Source organism: Scatophagus argus, chromosome 1 (genome assembly GCF_020382885.2).
Source record: "Scatophagus argus isolate fScaArg1 chromosome 1, fScaArg1.pri, whole genome shotgun sequence".
In the NCBI taxonomy this organism is placed as follows: domain Eukaryota; kingdom Metazoa; phylum Chordata; class Actinopteri; family Scatophagidae; genus Scatophagus; species Scatophagus argus.
Genome location: NC_058493.1, coordinates 6,956,682 through 6,983,697, shown reverse-complemented (window position 1 = coordinate 6,983,697; position 27,016 = coordinate 6,956,682). Strand labels below are relative to the sequence as shown.

General features: G+C 40.9%; 3 protein-coding genes across 6 annotated transcripts in view; all 3 read right to left on the bottom strand.

Moving 5' to 3' along the window:
• The window catches only part of LOC124070290 (tyrosine-protein kinase CSK), a 39,351-nt gene extending 36,804 nt beyond the window's left edge, over positions 1–2,547 (bottom strand). The window contains exon 1 of the mRNA XM_046410103.1: positions 2,284–2,547. The gene's annotated coding sequence lies outside the window, so the exon portion shown is untranslated. The remainder of the gene's footprint in view (positions 1–2,283) is intronic.
• Positions 2,548–4,115: 1,568 nt separating this feature from the next.
• On the bottom strand, positions 4,116–22,724 carry LOC124070076 (enhancer of mRNA-decapping protein 3-like). Of its 4 annotated transcripts, XM_046409969.1 has the most exons (8): positions 22,599–22,688; positions 21,524–21,602; positions 21,355–21,441; positions 21,064–21,260; positions 14,917–15,267; positions 8,263–8,416; positions 6,792–7,009; positions 4,116–6,368 (listed from the first exon to the last, which is right to left on the bottom strand). In XM_046409969.1, the coding sequence occupies exons 4-8, from the start codon at positions 21,254–21,256 to the stop codon at positions 6,034–6,036; spliced, it is 1,251 nt and encodes a 416-aa protein (XP_046265925.1). In that variant the 5' UTR covers positions 21,257–21,260; positions 21,355–21,441; positions 21,524–21,602; positions 22,599–22,688; the 3' UTR covers positions 4,116–6,033. The 4 variants fall into 4 exon arrangements, with proteins under 4 accessions (XP_046265925.1, XP_046265748.1, XP_046265835.1 ...); XM_046409792.1 differs by lacking the exon at positions 21,355–21,441 and having other exon boundaries at positions 21,524–21,703; positions 22,599–22,724; XM_046409879.1 differs by lacking the exon at positions 21,355–21,441 and having other exon boundaries at positions 22,599–22,683.
• Positions 22,725–22,855: 131 nt separating this feature from the next.
• LOC124070005 (cytochrome P450 1A1) lies at positions 22,856–26,716 on the bottom strand. Its single transcript, XM_046409628.1, has 7 exons — positions 26,607–26,716; positions 25,310–26,185; positions 25,052–25,178; positions 24,853–24,942; positions 24,502–24,625; positions 24,240–24,326; positions 22,856–23,957 (listed from the first exon to the last, which is right to left on the bottom strand). The coding sequence occupies exons 2-7, from the start codon at positions 26,147–26,149 to the stop codon at positions 23,660–23,662; spliced, it is 1,566 nt and encodes a 521-aa protein (XP_046265584.1). The 5' UTR covers positions 26,150–26,185; positions 26,607–26,716; the 3' UTR covers positions 22,856–23,659.
• Between the last annotated feature and the right edge of the window lie 300 nt (positions 26,717–27,016).

Genomic DNA, 27,016 nt, shown 5'->3' with positions numbered 1-27,016 from the left:
GAGACTACTCTGATCTAGCCATCAGTCAGTGAGATGGAGAGGAAGCTATTGACAAAGAGGAGCTTAATCTGTGAGTCTTCTGCTGCCTTACTAGATAGATAAAGTCACAGATGGAGAGCTGTACAGTTTCAATACTGAGACAAGGGCTGAGTCACACTGTGCTGTTCTACACTGCGTATCTTATCGATATAACATAACATAACATTTTGTGCTTCAAAATAAAAATACATTAATTACAACTACTCTCAGCACAGACTCTTGAGACACAGTGTTCAACATCCTAGCATACCAGCATCAGGTTAGTCCTGACAGATGCACCATATGGATTCCTAACATGCTACAGTCTGGTTCAGCAGATTCCTCTGGGGATAATGAATGCCAAGCCCTCACACCCCCACTTGTTCCAACCCATCTTGGTAACAGATTTCCCTGACAGAAAACCCAAAGGTGTCATGCTGTTTCATCAGCAGTCCGCACTCACTGTAATCAGCACAACGGTGATGACATGTGGCTCCAAAATGTATTTAATGTAATTATTAGGGACAGATTGCTTATTGGAGCCAATATTCAGCATGTTTCCTCAACTGCCGTAGCAATCAGTTATTAAAATGGGCAACAAGATCTGGGGGAATGATAGTTTAGATTTTGATCATCAACACGCCAGATAACAAGCTGCAGAGATAATGAGATAATATAATAATAAGATTTGGTCCCTGGAAACAACCCAGGAGTAAGATTTAAAGTGATTAGGCATGTTACAAAGCAGAGCAGTCAGGCAGTCTTCACCTAAACTACATGGGAACACTATGTAAAGTAACAATAGGCTACAGACACAACATCATTTTTCAGTCAAGCCACAGCATGCAAAGGTATGTACATTTCAACATTTCAGTCACACAGTTCCCTTGAATGACGGAGAAAGGAACCAACAAATGAGGCAAAAGCTGCAGGGACAGCAGGGCTACATGTTGGTGTGATTCATGAAATACCAATCACATACCAATGTCAACAATACCACAGTTTATTTTTAAAGTGTTTTAATGAGGAACCTGTGGATTTGCAAGTGTCTGCTCAAATGTCCTTGATCAAGCCACTATAGCCATACCAGCTCCAGGATGGTGTTCTGTAGCTTAAACTAACCTCTGACCTCCCAGTGGAGGGGTGCAAGAGAAAAACTATTTCCCTGTGGGATAAACAGTATCATCATAGCAGTGTTTATATTCCCCCAATTATCTGCTGTCGCTGTAGCACTTATCCTTATTCACAATTATTTACAATGACATGTAGCCCCCTAAATCCGAGGCAAATGCTGAACAATGGCATAATGGAAGAGATATTATAATATAATTATATCAGCGGAAAGATACGGATCAGTGTTTCTCTATTGTAGGGGCTGAACCTCATCTCCACCCCGGGAAGATGGCTAATATTACTGGGTCCATTATCGGACAGAATCACGCTTTCTAAAATACACACCAATACCAGAAGGCCAGGCTGCAGTACTAGCACAAGTTTAATGTAGATATGAAAATTGTGTCAACGATAAACTAACTGTCCCTCTGCAGTCAGCCCCCGCGATGTTATATACAAATCCAAAACGATGCATCCGCCTGGAACACAATGCTGCATAGACTGCTTTAAGGGCTCCTAACTTCATCTCTGGGCTTCCTTACAGTACTGGACCACCGCATGTCAACAAATACTGGACGAGAATATAGTATAGAGACAGATGGAAAGGTCAAGACCACAAAGCTTTAGCCGCGACCAAGGAGTCCGACTACGGAGAAACGGGAGAGGAAGGTGTGTGACGCGGAGGGTTTGGGCACAGCCAGAAAATCGCCCCAAACAAGAACATAATTGTGAGCAACACAGACCAATAACCAATAATAGTTGCCTTGATTTATTTGCGTTTTCTGCTCTGATTTCAAACCTAATAAGTACATTTGAGGAAAAGACTGCAATGGCAACATCTGATAAGACAAGACCTAGCACATACCGTGTCCGATAATGGATCTCGTGACGTTACGTTGAACGTTAAATAGCAGCTAAAGCTAACACTCCCAAACAGGTTTAACGTTAGCTGTGGATAGTCAAAACGTCTGTTATAACAACAACGCTTAAAAGGCGTTCATGACTATAAAGTAATCCCAAGACAAAAACGGACTATACAGCCCAACAATGGCATTCTCCTGTGGGCTATCCTGAAGCTTCCCAAGCTAAAACGTTGCAGCAGTAGCAGTAACACAAGGAGACAAAACAGTGACTGCGCTGTGGGCAACTTACCAAAAAGATACCACTGTAGTGTAGACCAGATGTTGCTGCAAATTAGCGATGAAGGCCCATTAGGATGACTCCTGCGAAAGGGGGGCATCCACGTTTAGCGGCGTTACGATTAAACAATCCCAAACGTGGCTTCGCTTTGACGGTTGTCCGTACTCTGTCTGCATATGTGTGTATGTTTGCTTGTGTGTGAGTGTGGCGAAGCTCTGCGAGGCCTGCTGCTGGAGGAAATGGTCTCCGCTCAGTCAACAGAACACGCATGCGCAAAGAAATAGCACCGCAACAAGGCGAGCGGTATGTGAGCACAACCATGTGGCCAACAGGTGGGAGTGTCAACTGATGACAGACTTGTTACTCTGAGCTGTCTGCCTCTCTGCTTTGTTTATGACCAGGTAAAACAATGGTATGCAGCAGTACAGGATGGATAGATGTCGACGTGTAGTGGTGCATCCTCGTGCTGTATCCAGAGCATGTGGTATGCCTAATTCAGTTCGATACCTTTTCAACCTGGCAACACAGGCGTTTTTGATCGACGTGTCCCTGAGAATAGCTGACGTGAAGAAATAGCATAGTAGCAGTAACATTAGCTTCTGTTACAAAACGCAAATTTATGTTAACAACCCAAATTTATAATACACAGACTCGTGCATTTAAAGTAAGCCCCACCAGAAGCCTCACTGTATGTCACTTGATTTGTGGTTTTGATTTGATTAATTGAATATTTGTTTGGGAATATACATTGCATTATTGCCTGTCAAAATTCACATGCTGAATATTCCATCTATATGTTAATATATTTAACCACTTACTATAAACCACAATATCAGTAATTATGAACAAGGTAAAACAGTTTTGGCTCCCTGATTGGTTTTTGTAAACCGTACATACAGTACTTTTTACTGCAGGAATATAACAGGTGTAACTTCTCAGTGAGCTAGTTTGTAAGTAAATATGCATAAACCCATGGCCCTGAACGTGAAACACCTAGATGAACTGCAGTGATAATATAGTTTATTACACCAATGATTATCTGGCTATAGTAGTTAAAGTATCTGTTACACCAAACCAAAATTAAAATTAGAAAAACAAAATCAGTTTACTGTGTAGCTGTGTGTGAATTAGAGTTTACATAGAAGAGCACAGTATCTCCAAAAAGAGAAGAAAAACAAAAGAGTAAATAATGAAATTAATGATGGATAAATTCCATTTAGCTGCTTCAGTCTCAGGCTCCTGCTATTGTGCATGCTGGCTTATTATCACAGCCTGCTGGGACACTTGAAAAGAATCATTAAAATTATTAGCAACATCTGTGCTTTTCCTGCTATGACAGTGTTTTCTGAGAAAGGAAAGCACTATTAAATGTATATGTACAATTAGTACTAATAAAAGTGTCACTACTAGAAAGACTACTACAAGTAGCCTCATAATAATACTATGAAAAACCACAGACAAGTATCACAAGTAAAGTAACTCACTATGCAGACTGTCTCTGTTCAGTGTTATACTATTGGGTAATTGTGTCTGTTGCAGTTGGTCGAGGTGGAGCTAATTCTACCTCAGGGTATTTGAGTCCACAGTAACATTATAGATTATTTATAGTATCTTACAAATGTACTGTATATTTTCATTTTAAATCTTAATAACCAAAGTAGTATCAGTCACATAAATACATAAAAGTGAGAGTAAAAAGTACAATATTCAATCATTCCCTCTTAAATGTAGTGGAGTTAATGTATATAATAGCATTAAATGGAACTAATAAGTGTACTTGTACTTAAATGTAGTAACTGCGGTGTTCGAGGTGTATTTTCTCAAAGACCATGACCCAGATCTTACACTGTTTAGGCAGTGTTTGCACAATTTTATTTTATTTCATTTGCATATAGAGGAACAACCATTGTTACCCCATCATCTGAATTTAATTAGAAAATCCATGCTGATATTTATCAGTGAGATATTTTGCTGTTTCAATTGCTTTTCCTGGAGTTTTACATGTATACTTAAAGAGACATTTCAAAACAAGTTTCCAGAGGCTGTCTAAGAGTTGACTAAACTCCTGAAAATTGAGATACAAATCCATCAGCAATAAATTCACCTTTTTTGGTATTGCGTGTAAACGTACTTAAGTATCAAGTTAATATAAAGGATCAAAAATACAAGTAAATTATACATATATTTACACAGAGGTAAATACTGTATATTAGGGGTTGACTAATTATGATCCTGGCCAATCATTGTATCTGACATTTGTCAGGTTTTTTTTACACAATTGCCAATAAAATCTGAAACTGTAGGGATGCATGATAACAAAAGCTACCGTTTCTTGCATAATGTTTCTATATTGTGGTTAATATCCAGATCTCTTATTTAGCTTTGTAAAAGCAACAGGTTAAGGTTCATACACTTTGCACCCCTCCAACCGCTTTGCACACCTGCATCCACACAGTTTCTGGTTTAGGTGTGCTCTCAGATCAGGTACAATTCTCAGCTGTCACCTGAATAACTTTCTTGTTCACCACAAATTCCTAAATTCTTTCTTATTATTTTTGGCAAAACAGCCACAACCATTGCTGTAACCAGAACTAATCAGCCCTCCTGTTTTGACCCGCAGGTTTTTACAGCAAGTTTGGTATGATTTGCACTCGGATAGAAAGTTCATGACAAGTTCAAGGACTTAAGAGGTCTTATAAAAACCTGCACAATTTCAAAAGTGCATAGCTGCCAGTCTGAAAATAAGGCTGTTTTCTTTGTTCTTGTAAAGTTGACATTTTGCTGATCTGAGGTTTTAACAGAAGATCACTAGAGAAAGCTGACTGGAAAGATTATTTCACTGAAGGTGGCTGAATCTGAAGTGTCAAAATGGAAAAATGTTTTAATGGTCAGGTTTCACTACACCTACAAGAACTAGGTATAATCCCTTGTGATGAACCTGTTCCAAGATGTTTCTGGTCCCTGGAATGTGTGCTGTCAAATTCCTGTCTAATCTGCAAGACTTCAGAAAATTAATCCTCCAGGGTGGTAGCAGACCCACCACTTATTTTCAGTGTCAGTGGCTATAAAGTCAAAACATCCAACAGTGCAGAAAGAGTGCTATCAAATGTCATGTAAATGCAAATATAAAGTTTTCCGTTCAGTATTCCTGAGACATATTTCAAAAATAAATATAAATACATATATAGATTCACCTTTTAGTGTAACATGCTACAACCAACACAAGACAATGCACAACCATTTGATTAAGTAAACAATAAGAAAAGAATATGGACATATAACAGTGGTGCAGATGAATGGCAGATTTCGACTGGCAGCTTTAGACCCAACTGTGCTCCAGGTCACAGGGCCAGGATCAGACTCCACATGTAATTTAAAGGAGGAAACAGGAACTGTGTCTCTGGTGCTCTGAATGGTCACAGGGTCAGAGGTTACAGATACACTCACAGTGGTCAGCATTTTGTAAACATATTCACATCGTCGCAGAGCCCTTATCAAAACACACCAAAGAACAGGAAAGCTTCCCCTCTCAAAAACAAGACGTGCCGCACGCAACACGTACCAAACTCAGGGAGTTTCCAGCGGGTAAGAGGACAAACCTACAACCATATGCAATCATACGTGTCATGAAGATTGTAACAGAACATGAGTGTCATTGTGTTGTTCTTCAGCCGCATAAACAATGGTTCACACTGTGGAAAAACATAGCATTCCCTCCTAGTGCTCATTTTTAACTTGAGTGCAATGTCAGTGGGCACTCGATTATGCTGAGTGCAGAGGAATAACAAATTTACATCCAAAGGGCGAATGGTAGCGGATTCCAACTTCCTGGAAAACCTGCTTTGGGATGCCAATGTCACAGAGGTAGACCCTGCTCTCCGCCTCAGCTAAAGGTAGGGGAAGGCCCAAAGAGAGGGTCCACTTCGCCTCGACAGTCTGATGCGTCTCGCTGACCGTGGGATCTATAGTCAGAACTGGAGCCCGGTTCTGGTTGGCCCAGTCAGCAGCTGATTTGTACCAAGACTGCTCCTTCAGCAGTCGGTTCTCATGGCAGTCCAGGCAGTTGATGACCAAATCAATGGGGCTCTCTGGCAGGTCTGAGAAAAAGCAGAAAGGAGAGACATGAAATTGATGGACGCATGCAGCTTTTCAAAGTTGAGAGAATATATTTCTGGTGCACATGATTTTCCTAAAAACTGAGCCCAGGAAACAATCTAAAAACAACCTTTTACTATCTGTCTATAAGAATCTTAAATGTGTGGAGTCATAAATGTCTTGTAGGTTCAGAGATAGTAAAACTTGAGTCAGGACTGTTTGAGAAGGTGCTGTTCCACTAGAGGGCAATATTTATCCATACAGATCTGTTGTAACAGGAAAACCTTAACTCATTCTTTAACAGATACTGAGCACTGAATCATGTTTACATTCATCACCATCAGTTTGGACACAGTTCAGCCCACACACCTAGTATCCTGAGTGCACAGTGATTTAATCATGTTGAAACTCTCTCACTGTTCTACCTTTGATGCTGGCCACCTGCTTGCCGCTGGTCCTGCTGTAGAGAGTGACTTCACTGGTGACCGGCTCCTGCATTTTTACAAAGTTGGGCAGAAACAGAATGACCTCCACTTCATGGTTGGCCAAGTGTCTACCACAGCTAATGCCCTGGGCTCCCTGGATGTGTGGCCCACACAGAAGGATCACAGTGGGCTTCTGGTGGACATTTTTTGGGGTGAGTCTGGGGACATTAAAGCAATGACAAAAAGATTACTCCACAAACAAAGACAGCTAATGTAGTATTTATTTGTTAAACAAATAGTATCATATCCACCATGCCACAAGACTGGCTGATATTCAATTCTAACCTGGTCTCAGTCAATCTATCCTCATTCTGCACGAAATGTCAACTTATACTTTGATACAATCACTTTGCTACATATATGTAACAATAACAAGAAGTATCTACAGGTAGGTTACATATTTGTTTCAAAAAGATGGAAAAGAGATACAATGATCCTATAAAATCCTTTTTAGAAAACACTGACAAACATTACTGACCAACAAACAGAACACATGACAAAGCTACTCTTGGTAAATCTGCAATGTTCAAGAAGGCCTTGGTATTGTGGTATGCTTAATGGCCTTACCTTGTTGTGACTGGCAATTTAGTTCACTCCTCCTGTTATTTATTCTTATGTATCTGCTACAATACATGCCATCAACAGCCTTCATATAAAAGCTGCAGTTCGCTAGAAGGTTCTTCATTGTGATTATGGGCACACATGGTGAAGATGGGACTTGACTGAAGCTTTTAAATTATGTCCACTGCTTTGTATATCTGTACACCTTTTGAGCATGCCTGTTGGCTGGGAACAGTGGAACGTCATTGTAGTGTCTGAGATCCTGGTATTACAATACAAAATTAAACTCGATCTGAGCTCACAGTAGCTCCAGTGAGTATTACAGTGCTAAACTGGGATCTGAGAGAATAAACCTGTTTGTTATATGAGCCTCTGCACTGAGGTTCTTTGATGTTAAATAAGACTACACTGATCATAAAGGTGCTGGTAAGCAAAACCAAACACGGTTACTTCAAACTGTCCGGATGTTCTTGACCTGCAGTGTGATTGCTTGCTGAGGTGCTTTCCTAAGAAGACAAACCCTGAGGGTGGGGGTCAAGGTTAACACCATCTAGTTCATGTAGAAACATGGTAGTAAAGATGACTACCATGGAAACCGGAAAACATGACATGAAAACAAAAAGTTTAACAGGGTAGCTCTAATGATTGTACAACAGCTCAGACAGGCATTTTGGGCACATTGTTGCACATTCTTCTTATTATCACACAAATGAGAGTGGCTCGGCACTGTACTCAATATCAGGAGAAGTAGTCATGTATGCCAGGAATTTCTTAACCTGATGCTTTAACATGCTTATCAGATACTGGTAGGCTGGATGATTACACTTGAGCCCACAGTGGTCTTCCTTACCTGTTAGGTCCACCAAGCAGAGTGAGAGCCATCTGACTGGAACAGACACCTATTGTCTCCAGTCTGCGCTCAAGAGACAGGCCCCAGCACTCTGCAGCTGCTAGTAGACGCTTATGAAGCTCATAGGGCACGCTGGGAACCACCAGGCCCGAGTCTACAGAAGGAAAACATGAGATAGACAGCATGTTAATGCTCCTCTGTATGTCAGTTCTGATGTAACAGAACGCTAAGTGTGAGAGGGTATTTCAACTGGATATTTGAAATCCTACAATAAAGATGAAAAAGATTCATATACATATTTTTAGTCTTACATTCGTGCATCCACCAGAGTGGTCTGAAATGCATTACACTTAAATTAGACATGAATTGTGATCTGCCTTCACAAGTACTATGTCAACCTATCTTCATCAGTGCACCTTAAAAAAAACACCAGCTGGAATAGAAGTAAAACCCAGAAACCTGACCTCTAAGATAACAACAAATGTCATTCGAGAGATAAACGTGCTCTCAGGTTGTAGAAGATTAGTAGGTACGTGTAAGTAACAACGATCCTCATGCGAGGAACCCATTCCCCAGGGAAAAGCCCTTCCTCCTCCTCATGACCTGATCTTGTTGCCATCACGGAAGATTCTCCATTTCCTCTGCTGTTTGTCACTGCTGTCTGCAGCAACAAAGGGAAGATTGGCAGCCTTTACAAAACATGACAAACATGAGGCAGCCAGAGTTAGACGCCTATTCCCTGCGGGCCCTGAGTTCACACGCACTACTGCGTGGTTTCTGACCAATCCCCGAACCCTTACCTCTGGGATGGGGCTGCACTGAGCGCGACCCCCCACACTGGCTGCTGTTTTAGTCAAAACATGAAGGAGGTTGGCGTGAGAAAAAAGGGGACAAACATCATATGAATATGAACACCTGTACCTGTATCCCAACAGGTTGTGGTGAGAGATTGGGGAGAGCTAAACATCGAAGAGGCATGGTGGCGAGTCTGGCGAGTGGGATGAACAGTGGATTCCTTAAAATAAACTGCTTACTTATCTGTTAATAGATATTGACCTAAAAGTTTTTCTCGATCCAACACAAGTCCTGACTGATTTTATGGTTACACAGCTGTGCAAAAAATCTGAAACTGCAGCACTTCTCCGTTTTCGCTTCTCAGATAATGGTTGTGGGTATAGACAGTCCGTTCGGCTATCACTATGGCAAACATCTTTGTTAGGAAAGCAGCACTATGACACAAACATGCAACATACACACAGCTTTTTACTTATATCCCTCAACATCTGAATGAAATGGGGAGTAATGAACGTGGCTGAGGAGCGATCTTCTCTCCCTGGTGCAGGATACTTCCTGTTTGCGTAGGGCAGCTCCTGGAGTCAGAACAAGGGTTCAGTATCCCACTCAAGGTCACCTTAATAGTTACCATTCAAAGAAGGAAAATATACTATATACTACAGTGCATAAAACATAGCAAACAAAAGATTTTAGACAGTGATGCGACTTTGCTCTCAACATTTCACTGTTGAAAGGTCTGTTCTATTATAAGTGCATCTCTTCTAAATGACCTAAAGTCAGCCTTCTGTACTGCAGTCCCCTGGTACATACCAACCAGTATATATATGTCGATACAATATATCTACAATAAGGTAGTACTGGTTGATATATCTGCCTGAGACACTGATCAGTCTCTGCAAATTGTTAAGAAATTCATCTTCACTTGCAGGGACCACATTTCCTTTTTAGAGAAATGCTTGAATCTCTTTGCTCTAATGGATCTTGTCACCTAACCTTGTCAGAATTGTTCTCTTCTGAGTATTTTTTTTTCTTTTGATTTACTTTATTAGGGAGCTACAATTTAGCCTTTTATGACTTTAAAACTAAAGTGTGTGGAAACCTTTAAAGAGCCTGCGCTAATCCCCCAGAGTCTTATTGCCTGTGGTACATTAGAAGGGTAATGAAAGTCAAGCTGGGGAAACTGCACGACTCAGGATCCCTTTGATAAATAAAGCTGCTGGGTGGCAGTTAAGTCCTTAATGGCCTCCCACAGATCTCTGGCCCAGTAGCTGAGAACTTGGCGGCCTCATTGGCGTACACAAATTCACACGGACACACACACCTCACCCCATAGCGCACTCATGACGCGCTAAAGTACACTCACATATACACCGCCAAGTTTTCACCCTGACATGTTAACATGGATAGAGTGATACACACATTCAATCACGCAACACACACACACACACACCCTCATACACAAGATAATTACACATAAACAGTCATGTCGTGCCATGACTGAAGTCCTTGCTTATCTTGAGGTTGGACCTGCTCCCCTCCCACTATTATTTTATTGATACCGCACAAAAGCCTGCTAACATGTTTTAGTGGGCAACAGAAATCTGGAACATACCAAATCTCACGTGAGTGATAAGCAGAGTAAAGTCAACTGCCTCTTGTCATGCAAACTCCTGCCTTGAGTGCCAAGCTCAGAGGAAGTGGGAGTTGCACTTGTGTGCACTAATTGCGTTTCAGCCATCCAACCAGGTGAACTTCTAAGGACTCTCTTGCTGAAGTTGCTGCTACCAACACCCCCACCCCCGTGCCATCTCCTCCCCCCTTCACACTCTCACACAAATGCAGTGATTTATGCAGACACACACCCATTTAGAGCATGGGGCAAAAACAAACTCAGCAATCAACTAGCTAAACCGGGTTGTCATGAGTATGCAGCAGTGCTAAAATAAACTGAGGTAGAAGAAATCCTTCAAGCATGACAACAGCACTGACGGGACTGAAAGCTATACACGCTGGGTGGATGTGGGCCATGTGCAACTTGTGGTGGGACAGGGGAGGTTAGACAAGGCTGTGCCATTCCTCTCTGCTTCACCGTGAGAGATGAACTACATTGACCCGCACTCTGAGGGGGAAGCTGAGCCACTGGTTCAACAGTGCACAGACGAGGAACTTAAGTAATCTGATTCTTTTTTAAATTATTTTGGGAATATCTTTTTAATAACAGCTCATTGTATCGTTTGTTTTACACAAATCTCTCAGACCATGTAGAATATTATACTTGAAATGATTCTGTTAGCAAAGTTTGTTGGGAGCATGTTTCAGTTTGTCTGCTAAACCACAGTGAGTACCACTGCTCAGTAAATCAATAAGTGGTACATTATCAATATTCCAAACAAGTTATGATTGCTGTTGGTGGGCACTTTTTGCAAAGTTGCAAACCATGAATTCTTACTGACAGGTGTACAAGGTCAAAAATTCCTTCTGCTTCTTCAAGTGAAAGAACTGAAAAATAATGCATATTGTTCTGAACATCTGGACTCACATTTCAGTCTTCAGATCATTTGTGGATAAAACTTAAATGAAAGAAATTTTAATTTTAGTGGATCAACTGTGTTGAGGATTTTTGGATCCTTTCACAGAGTGTATGATCCCACACACTGGTACGTATAAGACATTTTTGAGACTTTGTACTGAACTTTGTAGTAAGCGAGGTATTCATCAAGTAAAACAGATCATAACATCAAAATTGCAGCTTAGAAGTTGAATTGTATCACATCCCCATGTTTATCACATCTGTCACCCAAACCCCCTTACTTGCTTGCTTTGTCCAAGAACATGCAGTTTCAAGAGAAGATCATAACACACACACACACGCACGGTTCACATCATGTCACTGGGTCAGATGAGTTAAAATATTTTCAGATGACACAAGTTTCCAATTGTGCACCCTGCTTTCTGCAAAGTGATACGACATAAATAAACAAATAATTTTGAAAAAAGAAGGAAACCGGTTGACAGTTGACTTGGTTGTAATTTGTGTTGCGGCCTGGCTTGTCTGCACTGAGGTTTCACAGCACAGCTGGAGTCAATCACTCCACAGGAAAGCAAGACAATAGCTGAACTAAACTTACAGACTGCAATCTTTACAATAAACAATAGTCTATAGAAACAGGTCTGTCAATCCACTGTGCCAGTGTGTTATGGCAACCATAACCTGCAACTTGGCACTTTGTTTTTCTTTCTCTGTTCCTGTATTGTTGATTTATCTGTTTACTGGCAAAGATTCCAGGTCAAGAGCACTGCGGTTTGTTCCTGCTTTAGAGGTGCTGTTTATGTAAGGCTGAACGGCGGCATGCTAATTACAGAGTGCAGAGGTTGGGGATTATGATGACAGCCCTGGGAAGCAGATCTGCCTGCACGGTAAGAAAAGGAGGCTCTTCTTGGCAGCTGTCTTCTGAATGCTAGACAGCTGTTCCTGCTGAGCTGCTCTGTCACCCCAATCAGACACAGACTGGAACAGAAAAACCATCACCTCTACAACTGGCTTGTCACCTACACAGCCTGGCTAATAAGCAGCTAAAATTCCAATCTACCATCATTCTCATTTCACTCATCCTACTTCTGTTTTTTCCCAAACAAGATGATACTGCATGTAGCTGGTATCGGGTTAAGATAAGATAAACTTTGAGGGGAATTTACCAAAACAATGGCATTTTTTGCTACAGTCTATTATCACAACCAACAACATTTCATCAAAGAGATAACTTAGCAGACTATCTGGACTAGCCAATAGAAAAGCTTTTATTGCCAATCACCATGGGACTGATTTCTTCAATATATGCTTGCTTCCCCATCTTATTCCACATCAGTGCTGTAAACTACTTTTCTTGTGGTCATCAAAAGATAGAATGTGATCCCACTAGTTCTAGTGTAACATCTACTCATACATCAAACCTCAGCCCATTCTCCATTGCCACCCAGTCTCCACTTTCTCACTGCTCCGACTGAACCGTTTCTCTCCCAGACGACAATGTCTGTGTTAGCATGCCATCTACTTATCTAATGTCTGTACTAACTAGTTACGTAACAGGTTCCTGGTGTCAGCTGAAGTGTGAGAGAGGACTGGTTCATCATCTCTGTGGGACAACTGCAGAGGGGTGGGAGGGTCAAAAGTCATCTCCATGATAAACATTAACCACAAGAATACGATTCCAGTCCAAATGCCCTAAGGTGACCTTTCTTAACAGAAAGAAACACCTGAGCACATTTCATTTCTACTGCAAGCTTTTCAGTATCGGGCTCAGTGCAAAAATTCTAAATATTTAACCTTCTGGCAAGAGGTGTAACTCTGACTGAAAACAGTTTTATTTGATAAATGGATGGTACTCCTAGGGAAAGGGAACAAGGGATGCACTAGTACCACTTCTGAAGTACAAGTACTTCTGTTGGGGTGCTTGCCAAGACTGAGTACCGATATGAGTGCTCACTATCACTTATCAAAGTAAGCTGATGATGTAAAAGTTAATTGTCGATAAATTCCCATTGATGACGTATGTAAGTGCGCAACACACTCGCAGCCCAAAACATGTGGAATATTGACAACAATGGCGGAAGGCGGAGCAGATACGCTGGGCAGCGAGGAGCTCGTTCCTAAACGCGGCTCCAGCTCCGTTATCTGGAACTGGTTTGGTTTTAAAAAGTCTAAAAAGTCTAATGCGCAGCAGCAATTTACCGCGTGCAAGGTTTGCACACAAATAGTGCATACAAAGGACAGTAACACGACAAACACAAGCACAAACCGGAATACAACGATAGCCAGAAAATGCACAAGGATGCAGAAGCAGCGTCAACTTCATCCAAAGAAACCATCAACTCAGACGACACTTGCTCATTCCACACCGTATGATGATGATCAGAGCAAACAGTGGAAAGAATTAACAGAGGTTATTTTTGCTGTTTGCACTGTTTTTGTACTCCCTGTGTGACAAAAAGTTTTAATACATTTTTAATAAATAATAGATTCTGTTCTCACATTTCAGACTCACTACATTTTTGCAGTACAGGTGTACTACTTGATCTTAACTGATGTAGTTTAGTAGCCTTTATTATTATTTTGGTGATAGATTTATAGTCAAAAGATTAGGCTGAATGAATTAATACCAGAAATTATTGGGATAATATTTTCATCCCATCCTTATCTTGTACACACACACCTTGTTCTTACACAACAGTATTATGACTGGTCTGACCTCGTGCCAATCATAACAGGTTGTTTTTTTAAAAGAAATAAACTTTATATAGTTCTACTGATCCAGGAAGAACACATTGTATTTTGATGTACAGTAGCTACTCCACAAGGGCCAAATGATACACTTAGAAAGTTAAATGAGATGTATCCTATAGAAAACAAAAAACAGCAACAACTGTTACTCAATATTACTCAGTGTTTATCTTATCTTTTTAGATGAGGACTATTTAGATTTTGTTTTGGCTACAGAGACAAAACTGGTTAGTTGGGACAAAATATCACCAGTTATCCCTTAAGGAGGTCACCTATGGCTCTGCTAAACTGCAAAACTAACCTGCAAAGTTTGTCAGCCCCAGTTCTCCATCAGTCATGTTGTGCAGAATTGTGGTCTGAACATGGGGATTTAGGCTGAAAGCCAGTTGCTCTGCAAGGCGATTCAACAACTGTCTTTGAAAATTAGCAGTAAAATATTTACAGTATATTGCTGTCATACTGACTGACAATTCATTGCAAAGAATCTATGCCAAAAACAGAGGCCATAAGTATAATAATGATCCTCATGTACATGTGTGAGTGTGTCTTTGTACGAGCATTCACATGCATTTTCTTCTCACCAGTACAGTACTCTTTGCCCCCATGCTGGGGCACTGTTATCTGTCTGTACACAACGGGCTCCCCCTCCAGAATATTCTCATCATGGCGATAAGACAAGGACTTCTGCTCGCCCGCTGTGCTGTGATGCTGTGCCCGGTTGCTGTGGCTGTTGGTCCCATCAATCTGGGAGAAGACGGCAGCTTTGTCGAACAGAGCCAGGTTTCCCTCAAAGTCAAAGTCCGTGTCCAGGTCCTCATCAGTCTCGTCCCCAAAGCACTCATCGTCCTTTGGCCTCAATGGACCTCCAGCACCTCCATTCTTCACACTATTTTTCTTTGTGGCCTGTGACGCCCCTCTGCTGTTAGATGAACCTGCAGGGCCCGGAGAACACAGAGACCAAAATAAACAGCACTGAAAATAACAATTAGCAGACCCCAATGCTAACTGTCCATACTTTATGAATCACTCGCTATCAAATCATTGGTTTTATCTACTACACCAATAAAATATAAAAGGAAAATATATAGATTCACTTGGACCAAACAATAAATCCAAGAGGACAAACTAATGACGTGGAGAAGGCAATTGGGATTCGTGTCAGTGCAGTTATTTTACTGCAAATTTAATTCATGAGGACACAGTATGACAATAATAATCTAATATACACTGCAGGCAGCTATGTATAGCTTTAAAAACTTACAGTTATGGGTTACTAGCCAGAAGACAGCCATAGTGGGAGGCCTTATTCTGTCTTAGCTTTTATCTCAAGCCCAAAATGTGCAGCTTACCCAGAAATCCTCCCATCTCCCAGTCTAATCACCCATGAAAGGAGCTATGACCTGTCCTACTATACATCATCATGTTGTATAAATGCTGTAATCCACACACAATAAGTTCCTGCACACAGCAGTTTCAAATTCTGACTATATCCTTGAAACTCCCTTTATCTTGTGCAACTCTGACTCGCAACTCTTCTTGTCCTCTCACGGTTAGTTACTATGACCCGCTGAGAACAAAACACCGCTGACACACAAAACATACAATGGTCGACTGAGCGCTGCTCAATAAAGTTTACATACGTGTAAGCACACAAAAAAAACCTAAATGAACAGAGAACAAAAAAAAAAAGAAAAACTGGAAAAACCTGGCCTTCAACCCCAACCATGCTGAGCTCTCACGCTAACCAGGAGACAGAGAGGCACAGTCGCACGCTACTGTCACTGTGACAGCTAAGGTACTTTGGACTCTCTCACGCAAGACACTGGGAGGCTCAGTCATAGTACACTGGCACTGATACAAAGCCGCTCACAAACTTTGAGCTAATTTGAGACTTCTCAATATCACAATAGAATCTTACAAACAAAACTACAGCGATAGATGGATATTTTTTTTTGCCTTCATTCAATGGTGAGTTGGTGCGTCAACATGCAAGAAGTGTTTCCACCACCTCGCCAACAAAATATTAAGTAATATTAATTTCACTAATTTTTCTCAGACAGTGCGCTAAGTGATTTATTAGAGTCCATTATAAGTAGCAGGTAAAACATCACTGAGACTGGTCCAACATGTTGAGGAGAAGAGCGGTGGGTCAGTGTCATACATATGTGAGCAGGGGTATAAACTAGTGTCTTTATTAAGCAATAATAGTTAAGCAGACGATGCCTTTCTTTTTTTTTTTTTTTAAAAAGGAAGTGTTTTGTCATGCTATGAATCAAAAATCTGAATGAACTGGGCAGCATGCCAATGCAAACAGGTTAATGAATAACAAATAGTGAGACAGTAGGGTTGGGCAATATGGTAAAAATATAATCATGGTAATTTTTCCCATATTCATAGATATCGATATCTAACACACTATATAATTTGACAATGCTGCCAGTGTAAAGGGCATCCTGATAATGACTGAAATCTGAAGAAATCAGGGGTTTCATTAGTTAAACTTTCAAATATAATTTCAAATAATGTAAACATTTAACTGTGCAAACAGGCTTTATCTGCCTTAACAAAACAAGTTAACCTCCCTTGAAACCCATTCAAATAACAGTGTGGTCACTGGGATGGTGCCTTTTCAGGTGATTTCAGGAAAAGATTCATAGTGTTTCCTGTCTTGGTTGACACTGAGCAATGGCATATTTTCTCTAGATCGGTTTTTCGTTGCATATAAAAATGTCAACAATGTCATCAGCTGACAGGATAACACATATTCATTTTCAGCACTTTGTCATGAATTATGGCTGTGTGAAACAAACCGGACGTGGATTAAGTCGGGCACTTACTGTGGCCAAAGTGGTTGGACACAATACATTTCTGCAAGTGTGTTTTGCTTGTTCAACTAGTGTTTTTTTCTTTTTCTGAACTTATGGATAAATAACACTGTTGTTGTTGACTTCAATAAAATGTATCCTAAAGTTGTGGGCTCTGCACTGAAGTTAAGCCGCTATCCACTGTGTGTGTGGAGGAGTTCAGCCTCTCCCTCGTGCAAACAGGAAGGGACACAAGCCCCTTTTACGCAGCTCGTTCAAGGCGCAAATGTTGCGCCTTTATTCGGCTTCAAAATTCTGCTTAGATAGTGCAAACATGGAATGGGAGGACATTGTTGTTAAGTGGTGGCATGTACAGGTTTAAAAGAAATCTGAAGCGGGGATTTATTGGAAAAACACTAAGCTGCACACAATTTCACTCCATGTATAGAGACAGCCTTTTGACCATGGGAACAGTTTTTATCAGGCCACACTTTGGAGGTCCTCTTCCAAAATGACCCTTTAATGAGATCTGTTTGGATCTAATGGAATTCAACTTTTGGAGGCCTATGCATCATTCACAAAAGCAGTTTCTAAATTCCCATCCTACTCTCCCAGAAAGATCAATGGCAGATATTCAGGAACCATTTCTGGAATCCGTGATCTTATATAAGCAATGGCCCACCCTGCTTTCCCTTCTTTGTGGCCGGGGGCTTCTTGGGAGCATGGCATTGCGTGTGAAAAGACTAGCCCTGCCCAAGCCACTCAGCACTTTGGCCCCATGCAATTTGGGCATTAGCTCCCTGGCCACCAGCCTGAGAGCTGGAGATTAAAATAAAAACTCAAAAGGTAAACATTGCTTCCACAATTGATATCGCTTTTGCTTTCCGAGCACACTGGGACAACACAGCTTCCTGTCAGGGAGGGGGGTTTCCTGTGCAGAGCAGGAGCAAGGGAGGGAGAGAGAGAGAGGACAGGAGGGCACTGAGGCACAGAGTAGGAGGGGGAATGTTTATTGATCTTAGTCACACACATATTGTAAAGAGGAACTTTGGTACAAGCCTTTAGCACGCTATGGGAACCTTAGGTGGGAGTCATAGCAAGACAGCGTTTGGTCTCATGCTCAGGCTTCTCAATAGGAACTAGTGACACACAGGGAGCAACACCGGGTCAACGAATTATGAGTCTTGCTGACATAAAAAACAAGCAGGCTCCAATTTGAACACATTTGAGTTTCACAGGTGATATTTCTGTGAAAAAAATAAGTGTGAATTCCCATTGTGCAAGCTTCATCTTCTATGCAGAGGAAAAGCACCAAGGCAGAGGTCATTTTTACAACCAGGCTAAGGAATACCACACATTGTCCAATAGCCACTGACCTCTGACTTCTCCATTGTTTGGTGATCCCGAGTGTGAAAGTGAACTGACTTTAACTGATTCCAGAAGACAGCCACAGAACTGTCCAAGCACACTTCCTGCTGACTCGATGTTGATGAGAGGAAATACCATTTTTAACCTTTATTTAATCAGGAACGTTGAGTAACACATTCTTATTTTTGCAAATACACGCACAACTTGGGTCAGGAGAATGCAGACATGCTGCTTTTTTTAATCCGTATGTGTCATAGTGACATCCACTGCTAGTTACTGAGACATGTGACAGCAGTTAGTTTATCGTGTTTTGATGGCATTATCTAGTTTATCAAATCCCATTACAGATATATATGTTGGTGCCATAAAAGTAAAACTGCAGCAAAATGGAATGTTTTATAATTAGCCATTTATAAGATTTCAGAAGTTTCAAAAACTACCTAACAGTGTGCACACATAGCCTAAAAGTCAATCTGAGCATGACTAAAGCTTAGTTCGTTAAAAGATACAGCATATTAACATTCAAATAAGCACACCGTGACAACAGCTAGAGATGACAAATAATATATTCACAAACGACTCTCAGCATTTGCCAAAGAGGCAGTCACCAGATGACCACCAACACCAACACTACAAATGATGGCATCACAAATTACTACTACCGAGTGGACTCAACCCTTCTACTACACCGTCTGAGCTCTAATATAAACAGTAATATCAACTCTAAGTGGTAGACTGTTTTGTCTGGGGTCACTGTGTTGAAGTGCATGACATTGTTAACTGTTCCTGTTACTTTGTCAACCTTTTCTATAGTCAGGCAGGCAGTCACATAAGAGAATTTAACAGTGATCAAACCTCATATTATAGCAATTACATTAAACTGAATTTTTATCCATAAGAAATTCTTTTTAACTAAAGCTAAGCAGTGTTCATATTCAATTGTGGTAAAGAGAAAGGTCAGCTAACATACACTGACCTATGCAGACTGACCGCAGACACTGTGCTGCTCTAGTTATTTTGTCTACCCCCTGTATAAAGAGACATACTGATATGTCCATTTATTTTTCAGGATGGTATGCTTTGTCAACTTAAAGTATATGTGTACAGATATTATATGTATTTCTTATAGTCAATAAATCCAGTGGAGAAACCAAAACCATTAATGAATCAGTCCTCCTATCAAGTGATATTTGGATATCCAAAGCCGAATATATCTGCCCTCCAGTGGAGTCACCACGGTGCTGTGATTTTGATCTTTTTAAAACAGCATAATCATCTGACATATGAAAAATTTGTCTATTGTACAATCAAAAACAATGGGCTGAGTGACTTTTCATTTTCAGCCCATCTAAACTTTCCAGGAATTACAATAAAAGAGATGGGTCATCATGTGTCACACTTCCTTCAGTCAATGAACAATATCTATCTTCTGTTCTTTAACAGAAGAGTCCTGTATGGCCACTGCTGTGGTAAATTCCCGCTATGTTGTTCATGATTCGCAATATCCACTTTGCAACATAAGTATGTAATATGAGAACTAGGAAATGCATCTTCACACTTAACACGCAGAAGCTTCAAATAAACTGGACTTTCCTAACTCATGAAAAACAAAGTCAAACTGTCAATATATTATATTATATATAATATTTAGGAACACTTGTAAAATAAGAAATAAGCTGTCAGTCGTATAACAGCTGACTGTGTGGCATGTCTACATCCATCCATCCATTTTCTATACCGCTTATCCGTCAGGGTCGCGGCGGAGCTGGAGCCTATCCCAGCTGACTACGGGCGAGAGGTGGGGTACACCCTGGACTGGTCGCCAGTCAATCGCAGGGCCAACACACAAAGACAAACAACCACACACTCTCACACTCACACCTAGGGGCAATGTAGAGTAGGCAATTAACCTAATGTGCATGTCTTTGGTATTGTGGGAGGAAGCCGGAGAACCCGGAGAAAACCCACGCAGGCACAGGGAGAACATGCAAACTCCACATAGAAGGGCCCAGACCGGGATTCGAAACTGGAACCCTCTTGCTATGAGGCGACAGTGTTAACCACTGCACCACCATGCTGCCCCGGCGTGTCTACATACTCTGTAAAATGCAGAATGTCATTAATTAAATGCCAAAATAATGAGCTCCAGTAAAAAGTCCCTAAGGAGACAATAAAGAATATATCATTTAGTATTCAACGGAACAACCATCCTTGGGCAGTGTTGTAGCTTGTGTAGCACCTGTAGTCTTAAAGGTCACAGGCTTCGGTACAAAACCTGATTCAATCATCTGCTGCTGATGCTGTTAGCAAGCTTAACTCATACTTGGGGAGCAAAGTCAGCAAGCAAGCCAGTGGTGGTAAGTGAAGTTCCTGCACGAAATGATGTCATATTCCTTAACCAAACACCATTTATTCAACAATTAAGTCATGCTAGTTGAAATTAAAGCGACTAAATTTCCAGGACCAACGTAAGCTGAATTATTTTTTTAACTACTGTTTCTACCAGAGACAATTTACTTTAAGGGTGATTATACCATATGTCACCCATGTACCTACCTCTGTGTAAGATGGTGACTGGAGTTGTGCTGGCATGAGAGCTGCTGCTTGCTGCATGTGGATGATTGGTTCTGCCACCCTGACCACGACGTCCTGGAGGTGTGAAGCTTGGTTCTGTAGCAGCTCCCTGACCAGAGCTGGACTTGTCGACTGTATTCTGGATATCTAGGAACTTCAGCTCCTTGATATCCATGGCACTAAAAGACAAACAAATTACTGACTTTACCTGGAGCTTAAACTTAACTCACTGTTTTAAAGAGATTTAAAGAGATAAGAGGTTTATTTACATACCTCAACCAAGGCCGCTTGGTTCTCTAAATTTAGTTTTAATACGGTTAGAAAATTTGAATCTCATCTAAAATTGGACACAGGTTCAACCTTGACAAAGGAGAATTGGTCAATGCATTTCCTGTTTATGTTCAGGATGAGAAGGTTTGACAGAATCCATCTCCTTTCTTACCTGAAAGTAACCTCAGGAACAGGACATCTGATTCCGTTGTGAAAGGGCTGTCTCAGTGAGATGGTCTGGCTGACGTGATCTACAGATGACACCTCTCCCTGATAAATCCCCAACGTCCACCCACAGTTTATCGACACAACACTACCCAACCACTCTGCGGCCATTCTGTTCACTGTGACCCTATGGTTCAAAAACATAAATGAGAGAAACTGAAAACCAACCTATAGCACTCATCACAATTCCTTTGTGTATATTTCAACCCGTGCTGTAGCTATCACTGAATATAGAACATAGAATGATATTGGAAGTTTTATATGTAATCTATTAAAATTAGACTACTTTCAGGATGAAAAGCTTTCGTTGGGGGGGGGGTACTTTAGAGGACTTGGACTTGCTTATAACCTCAATATTAATAATATCAATATGAATAACCTAATTTAAATTTATACTGTCTTGTCTATATATCGTCTTATTGCTAGAGAGACACCACCAGCCAAACCAAATTCTTTGTGTATTCTGATTCTGATACGGTCCTCTGGTGCAGCCACTCTAATAACGCTATGGTGTGCATGGATTCAATTAATTGGCCCACGCTGCTCACCTACAAATTTAATCTCTGAGCTACATCCATAGGCGCAGAAGAGGCACGGATGGGGTGAAATGACGACTTGAAATTTAACTGGGAAAACTAAGTGACAGCTTGCTGTTATGAGATTCTCAGGCGTACTAAAAGCTGCGACATATAATTAAAAGGTCTATACATTCGACTACACCGAATTTAGAAGAATATTCATGTGTTGCGTGTCAAAGGTAAAGTTGAGTGTTAAAAATTGTGGAGAAAATAAACTCAGAAACAACGTCCATGTCAGGGCAGCGTTCAAAGAAATATATGGAAAATCATAACATTTAGCTATACAGCCAGTAAGCTGCACAAGCTAGCTGTACAGCTCACATTAGCTTTGCGTCTATCCGCCCTGTTTTCTTTTTAATCTAGGCGGGCTGTTGTAGACTTATGACGACTGCTCAGTATTTTGAATCCTCAACCTGAGTATACTCAGCCAAAAGAAAGAGTTACCTTGTCGATAAATCTGTGTCGAGGTGCCAACGACGGCGTCCAACTGTTGTTTGTACCGTTTTCCGGTTTAATCGTAACGTCACTTCCTTTATCCTCCACGTGGGTTTGTTGTGATTTTTTTTCTCTCTAGCAAATGAGAATTTATTAAGCTAACGTGGATTCACTTTTTGCACATCATTGACTGTGTCACCGCTGTATTACTTTATGGGTGACTTCGTTTTCTTTCAAATCAAGGAAACACCAGAACAAGACAATGATTAGCCTGCAACATAGTTTATTTTTGTGGCTGATTAAAAGGATGCTGCGATCACACGCCTTTACATGTTATACAATCATTGTACATTACGGACTGAAATACAAAATTGTATAGCCTTCCAATATATTGCAAAATTCACTGAAACTCTTTTGGTGTCTTGATGTTTCATTCAGATGCACAGCAAAATCACCTCAAATATGTACAAAAGCTAGGAACATAAAAATGATTTTATAAAATACAAAAAACATAATATACAAACAAAATCACATTATGGGATATACATATAGCTTCAGTGTCTTACATCCACATTATAAAGTTATAAAAAATATTTAGCTTACAAGTGTAAGTGGTCTCAAAATGTAATACCTGTTTCAGAGTCCTGTGTCACAAAAGAAAAACATGTAATATTCAGTGGTCCAAATAGCAATGCCTGGCCAGTAAATCATATTGTTTGTCCCAAAATTGAACAATGTAACTCTGAGTATTTAACAACTTCTTAATAGGAGCAGTTTCATGTACTACACATCGCAGGAGAACCAAATGTCTCCTTATACTTCACTGAAAAGCACTGATCATGTGCAATCATGTGTTCAAACAAACCTAGACATCTCAGACAATATGCAGCAAGCTACATTCACTTATTTGCTTCAATGCCATTAGCTCTGTAGATCAAATTTGGCATCCAGTGCCTTACATTCTGAGCAAGATGCTTCTTTCATTGATTCTGAACCTGACTGTGACCCATACAGTGCAAGAGTCAACTCATACCACCTACTGATTAATACGTTGTACGGCCTAAATAGCTTCACATCTCGTTCCTTGCTCGCATTGTGGCTCTCAGGTGGCAGCGTTTGTGCTTCATTGTGAGACCGTATTCTGGGGTCAGATCCAACTGCTCTCCAGGAATTGCAAGGAAGTGCAGCTTCTGGACAAGGATTGCCAAGAAGAGGAAAACTTCATTTCGTGCTATGACCTCGCCAATGCAGCGGCGCTTCCCCATGCCAAAAACCATCATCTTCTCCCCCTCCAGCTTATTGATCTCAGCGCCATCAGCACTCAGGAAACGATCTGGGTTGAAGGAAGATGGATCTTTCCAGAGTTCACTAAAAAATGCACAGAATGAAGAATTAAAATAAATTTTGCAAAAAAATTGTCAATAAAAATGCAGGTCTGTGATCAGTTAGGGGTTTAATCTCCTCATTAAGCAAGGACAAACAGGGTCTGGGAAGTGAATGGGGACTGATACTGACATTCTTCACAACAACCAATGAGGTGCCCTTGAACACAGCATGTCTTAACAGAGTTCTCTCTACTGGTTGTACTAGTGTGAATGTTAAGTTAAGTAATGTTTAGAAAGATAAAGAAATGTAACAAAGAGAACTTACGGGTCATGGTTGATCTGCCACTGGTTGATGAAGACACAGGTGTTTTTAGGAATGAAGTAGCCATTCAGAGATGTGTTTTTTGACGTGCTGAAAAACAAGAACAAAGTATTTGACCACTGTTTATCGAAAGGTTCATATCTCATACATTATTACACTTGCCATAGGTATGTTTTGGTTCTGTAAGTACTTTGCATATTATTAACATTTAATTTTCATAGGCACATGTAGTATTCTATTGTACTTAAAATGGCATGAACCTCACCAGTGAGGGATTGTGAAGGGCAAGAATGAAGAGTGGCGGAAGATCTCAAGGATGAAGGCCTCCAGAAAGGGTAACTTTTGTTTGTCAGAGAGACGAGGTGTGCGATTCACACCCACATTGTCCTCTGGAAATGAAAAGACATCATTGACTATTTGTTCAGGATGATAATGAGGGTTAAAATGTGCAGTGTCATATTTTTACATGATTAAAGAGCCACAATCAACTATTCAACTTTGAGAGCATCACAACGTGCATTCTTGTATTATGCTTTACTGCTAATGCAAACTTTACTTTTCTGTGAGATAACTGCCATATTAAAGTAAGTATGGAATGTAAAAGAGCTTTACTTACTCAATTCTTGAAAAAGTCTTTCCTGTATCTCAGGGTAAGCCACCATGTACATCACTGACCAAGACAGCGCAGTGGAGATAGTGTCAAAACCTGCAAGAGAAACAAAACACCTGTGAGAACATGTTTGTTTTTTTGTTTTTTTCTAATGTACAGTTCTCTTCCAAACAGATCATTCAATATCTAGAAAAATTCAACCTACCAGCTCCAAACAGATCATTGACGATTCCCACAATCTTCTCATCTGACACCTGGACGTTAGAATTCTCATCTAACTTCCTATCCTCACAGTGGTCAATAAGGGAGTCGGTGATGTCACGAATGTTGTCCTGAAAGAAGATGATTGGACAATCTCAATAAATGACTGAAAAGTGGAACAATGTCTAATTTTCAATAAAAATGTAGAAGAAGAATGAGATAAATAGTTTTTTACTAGTTAATGATTAATTGTGTAGAGTACCTTGTCAAAGGTGCCATAGTGCTCGCTGACAATTTTTTGCACAAATGTGTTGAAACGAGCATTGATGCTCACAAACTTCTTCATTGTTGTGCTGGGCAGAAACTGAAGAATAGGGATGAAGTCTGCAGGGTTACCACTGCCCACCACTTGACCAAACTCATCACTGAGGTTCACCAAGCTGAGCAGCTCCTGGTGATCGTGGTCATAGCGTCGGCCAAAACACATGCCACAGATCACATTAGCAACGGAGACAACAATGTGGCGGAAGGGGTCGAAGCTGCCGTCAGTCTTCATGGCAGTGTTGAGCTGGTTGATCAGATACTCTCCTTCTTTGCAGATGTGTTCCTCCAGTATGCAGGAGTATTCTGGGGTTGTTCCCTCCAGGGTGGAGAAGGAGCGCAGGGCACTGTAGGCCAGCTTCCTGCGCGCACGCCAGACACCAACCTGGTCTGTACTGAAGGCCAGACTCTTGCCGTCGTTGATGAACCTGAAGCTGTACAGGTCAGGTCTACTCGCAAACTCATCCCCTTGCTTGATAAGAGCCTGTCGAACTGTTTCACTTCCACTCAACACAACCACGGGACGCATGCCAATTTGGACCTGGAAGACATCGCCATAGCGCTTGCTCATGGCAGTGAGACTCAGGTAAGGTTTGCTGCCTATCTCCAACACATTCCCAATAATAGGCAGAGGCTTTGGTCCGGGCAGCCGACGAAGCCCCTCAGGAATCTCAGCGCGGAACAACTTGAGGATCAGGAAGACCAGACACACTGTTGTCATGGCAATCAAACCCTCAGATACTGACACTGATCCAATTAATGGCAGTATCATTAGCACCATGATGACAGCTCTTTTTTTTTATTGCCTCTGCACAACCTGGAAATTAAATAGGAGGGGCATTAGAGTAGTGAGGGCAAGGAGGAAGAGAAGTGTTGTGCAACATGCTGACTGCATGCACCATAAAGTTTAAAGTAAACGAAGACTGTCTCACGGCATGATAGTTATTAAATTGTCTTTATAGGTTTAAATGTTGCACAAAAATACTTTTTGGAAGTGACAGGCTATGTAACATAGTGTGTTTCATCAAAGTTATTAGCACCATACTAGCATTCATATAAATCCCATGAATAAAAGGCATTAATTTAAAAGAATGTGCATATTTGAAGTTGCAACTGCAAAAACCAAATTCATACGTATTAACATGCTTGCAAATTAATCTCAACTCAGGGTTTTTGCCCCTGACATTGCCTGCTCAGTTAGAAATCAGTTTGTCGTCATGTACATATAAAAATCTTACCTTAGTCGAACGGTAAAATAGAAACAGTACTCTGGTCCCAGACGCACCTTTCAAAAGAGTAAAAATATCGTACAGTCGAGTTTTTTCCGAGATTACTCTCTTGATGTCCCTAAAGCAGAGAATGGGCTCTTGCTTTATAGTGCGCTCCACAGATTCATTGGCTGCTGCTCATGACGTAATTTCTCTCTCTCTCTCTCTCTCTCTCTCTCTCTCTCTCTCTCTCTGTTTGTCATGAATGAAGTTTAGTACAAAGAAAAAGTGTGCGTGCCTGCGTGTGTGTGTGTGTGTGTGTGTCTTTGAGAGAGAGAAAGAGAGGTCGTTTGAAACGTCATATCAGCAAAGAAATTGACTGTATATTTCACATTTGCTGAAACAAGGACTTCACAGTTGCGTTTCATGTTTTATAGCTT

Excerpts from the sequence above, each read along its gene's own strand:
- LOC124070005 (XM_046409628.1), bottom strand. The coding sequence starts at position 26,149 with ATGGTGCTAATGATACTGCCATTAATTGGATCAGTGTCAGTATCTGAG. Across the intron at positions 25,179-25,309 it reads ACTATGGCACCTTTGACAAG|GACAACATTCGTGACATCAC; the intron begins GTACTCTACACA and ends ATCTTCTTTCAG. Across the intron at positions 23,958-24,239 it reads TGGCAGATCAACCATGACCC|TGAACTCTGGAAAGATCCAT; the intron begins GTAAGTTCTCTT and ends TGCATTTTTTAG.
- LOC124070076 (XM_046409742.1), bottom strand. The coding sequence starts at position 21,720 with ATGTTTTTGAACCATAGGGTCACAGTGAACAGAATGGCCGCAGAGTGG. Across the intron at positions 8,417-14,916 it reads GGGCAAAGAGTACTGTACTG|ACTCGGGCCTGGTGGTTCCC; the intron begins GTGAGAAGAAAA and ends TTCCTTCTGTAG. Across the intron at positions 6,369-6,791 it reads GCAGGTGGCCAGCATCAAAG|ACCTGCCAGAGAGCCCCATT; the intron begins GTAGAACAGTGA and ends GCTTTTTCTCAG.